Source organism: Crinia signifera, chromosome 19, assembly GCF_055691185.1.
Source record: "Crinia signifera chromosome 19, ASM5569118v1, whole genome shotgun sequence".
Taxonomy (NCBI): Eukaryota; Metazoa; Chordata; class Amphibia; order Anura; family Myobatrachidae; genus Crinia; species Crinia signifera.
The window spans coordinates 38,891,651-38,894,296 of NC_139226.1; the positions used below are offsets into that span (position 1 = coordinate 38,891,651).

Genomic DNA, 2,646 nt, shown 5'->3' on the forward strand with positions numbered 1-2,646 from the left:
GTGCACGAGATGCATGTGCGTCCCCTTACAACGGAGCTCCCCCCCTGGTCCCCGCCGCCTTGCCACCTGTCCCCAACGAGGTCCCCCACCTTCCTGCTCACCCCCCCCCCTAACCCTGCCTGTCTCCATGAAGATTAGAAGGGCAGGATTCCCGTCCCCCACCAACAGGAAACTGGGACACGCGAGCTTCCGCTAGACAGTGGGGGTGGTCTGGCGATCCCCAGCACTGAATGAGCGGCGCTACATCTGTAAGGTCGACAATGGGAAGGTCCACAGTCAAAAAGATTGACATGAGTTTTTCACTGGATAAGAAAAAGAGGGTTTAATTGAATAGCCCCAGATGTTAAATACCTGAGACTACCACTCTATTTCACTGCTAATTGAGTTCCTCCCAAATGTCCCCTGTAGCACTATACTGTACGTAAAATAAACCTGATAATACAGTAAATCAGCTGTGTACTGCTGTTATAAAGCCTTAGAATCTTCTCCTACTCGGGTGTCGCACAAGAGGAAGGTCCCATGTATCTTTTCCATGAGAGCATACAGTAGCAAGGTGTAACTGAACAGTATCTTTTGTCAGATCGGTGCTATCAAATACACCCTGGAGCAATGAATGGAGTGTATCCAATTACTCCACAAAATACAGCAGCTCAGTGTATTAATGCAGTGAGGAGCGTTTAGCCTATTTTTTAAGACAGATCCTCAAAAACAGGAGACTCTGGATCTTCTATCAGTAAAGAACTGTAGAATTGACGGTACTGGGGGGGTTGAGAAAGCTGTGTAGGTGTTGACTGGGTATGTGTTGGAATTGTGCTCGACTGGCCTGGTACGGTGGCAGGCGGAGTAGGCACTGGTGATTCTAATGACAGTGGTGTGTCTGGTGCACTACCCATGCCAACTATTTTAGTGCCACTGTTGAGATACCCTAAACTGCCATTATACACCAACTCCATGCATAACTTTTCAAAAGTAAGTTGCTGGTCCGGAGCCATGTTGCGAACACACTCTGCCACATAAGTGAAGTAGTTGTCATGTTTGTCCGGGTTTCTTTGCAGGACTCGCTGTGCCCGCATCATAAATTCTTCATGTGCTGCTGCTTCTCCTTTTTTTCCTTTGCCACGCATTTTTTTGGCACAGGGGAGTGGTGGAGTGGGTTCCAGGGTGGGTGGCGGAGTGCGTGCCGGAGTAGGAGCTTCGCTCGATGTGCATGCATTATCAGATAGGACAGATAGGTCTGGGGTTGCAGGTGGGTAGTCACCAAGCTGTAAAAAAATTGAACATGTTTACTAATCAATTCTATTTACTTCTAATTTCAGTTCCCTACCAGCGTGAATGAATGGAAAGTCATCGCAGAGGAGTTTGAACAGCGATGGAACTTTCCAAATTGCGGTGGAGCCATTGATGGCAAACATGTCCGCATAGCCCAGCCTATCAATAGTGGTTCATACTACTTTAATTACAAGGGCTATTTTAGCATTATACTAATGGCTGTTGTTAATGCGAACTATGAGTTTATCTTCCTGGATGTAGGAAGGAATGGCCGTGCATCGGATGGTGGCACTTTCAAGGACACAAAGTGCTACGAAAGGCTCATAGCGAACACCCTTCACTTGCCGTCTGTCCAGGAAACTAAACAGGGGCTTAACTTTGTGTTTGTGGCAGATGAGGCTTTTGGCCTGCACGAGCATGTCATGAAGCCATATGCGCAAAGGGGCCTGAACCATGACAAAAGGATCTTTAACTACAGGCTATCCAGGGCACGGCGTGTTGTGGAAAATGCCTTTGGCATCCTGGCTAGCCGGTTTCGCATTTTCCACACTGCCATTAACCTGAGGGTGGACAAAATTGACTGGGTTGTCACGGATATCCTCCTTGCAAACCCCAACACAACACTACACAGGGAGTGCACGAGCCAAACAGGTGAGGGAAGAGTACATGGCCTACTTTAATGGGGAGGGGGCTGTGGATTGGCAGGAGGAATCAATTAGATAGCCAAAAAAATAGACTCACCGATGCAGACTGCGAATTCTCCTCCTCCTGCGCCGTGACTTCTTGGTTTTCCTGTTCGACCATCAGGACTACTCCTGTCCTCATCGACTCCTGGCTGAGGGTGAACGTCAACCTATCATAGTACCAGAGCGATGTTTGATACATCTTGTCGACTCCAGCACCAGACTTCTTTGCAGCCTCCACCTTCTTGTGTTCCTTTAAGAACACCGTGCGCAGATTCTGGATGTGTTTCCGCACCCATTCAACATTGGCCTCTGGGTGAAATGGGAGACTGTAGCGAGCCAAATCCTCCAAGGCTTGGTTTCTTTTCATTTTGTTCGAATACTCTTTTTATTTTGTTCGCCACAGGCATTCATGGGAACGATATTTCTCAATAAACCCTTCTAAAAACTCTTGTTCCTTTGCATTGGACATTGGCACTGTAAAAAGATAAAACCATTTTAGTTGTTATAGTTATATCCATGTTTTGTTTCATATTTAAATTTTTATAGTTATAGTTATATCCATGTTTTGTTTCATATTTAAATTTTTATAGTTATAGTTATATCAATGTTTTGTTTCATATTTAAATTTTTATAGTTATAGTTACCAGTTTACCTAGTTCTTATGTTATAAGTATTTAAAATGTTAATAAAA

The 2,646-nt window shown here is 45.3% G+C and overlaps 1 protein-coding gene across 1 annotated transcript; it reads right to left on the reverse strand.

The window, feature by feature from the left end:
• Positions 1-684: 684 nt before the first annotated feature.
• LOC146041801 (uncharacterized) lies at positions 685-2,425 on the reverse strand. The gene is made up of 2 exons (XM_083161693.1): positions 2,011-2,425; positions 685-1,262 (listed from the first exon to the last, which is right to left on the reverse strand). The coding sequence occupies exons 1-2, from the start codon at positions 2,320-2,322 to the stop codon at positions 690-692; spliced, it is 885 nt and encodes a 294-aa protein (XP_083017819.1). The 5' UTR covers positions 2,323-2,425; the 3' UTR covers positions 685-689.
• Between the last annotated feature and the right edge of the window lie 221 nt (positions 2,426-2,646).

Excerpts from the sequence above, each read along its gene's own strand:
- LOC146041801 (XM_083161693.1), bottom strand. The coding sequence starts at position 2,322 with ATGAAAAGAAACCAAGCCTTGGAGGATTTGGCTCGCTACAGTCTCCCA. Across the intron at positions 1,263-2,010 it reads AGAATTCGCAGTCTGCATCG|CTTGGTGACTACCCACCTGC; the intron begins GTGAGTCTATTT and ends ATTTTTTTACAG.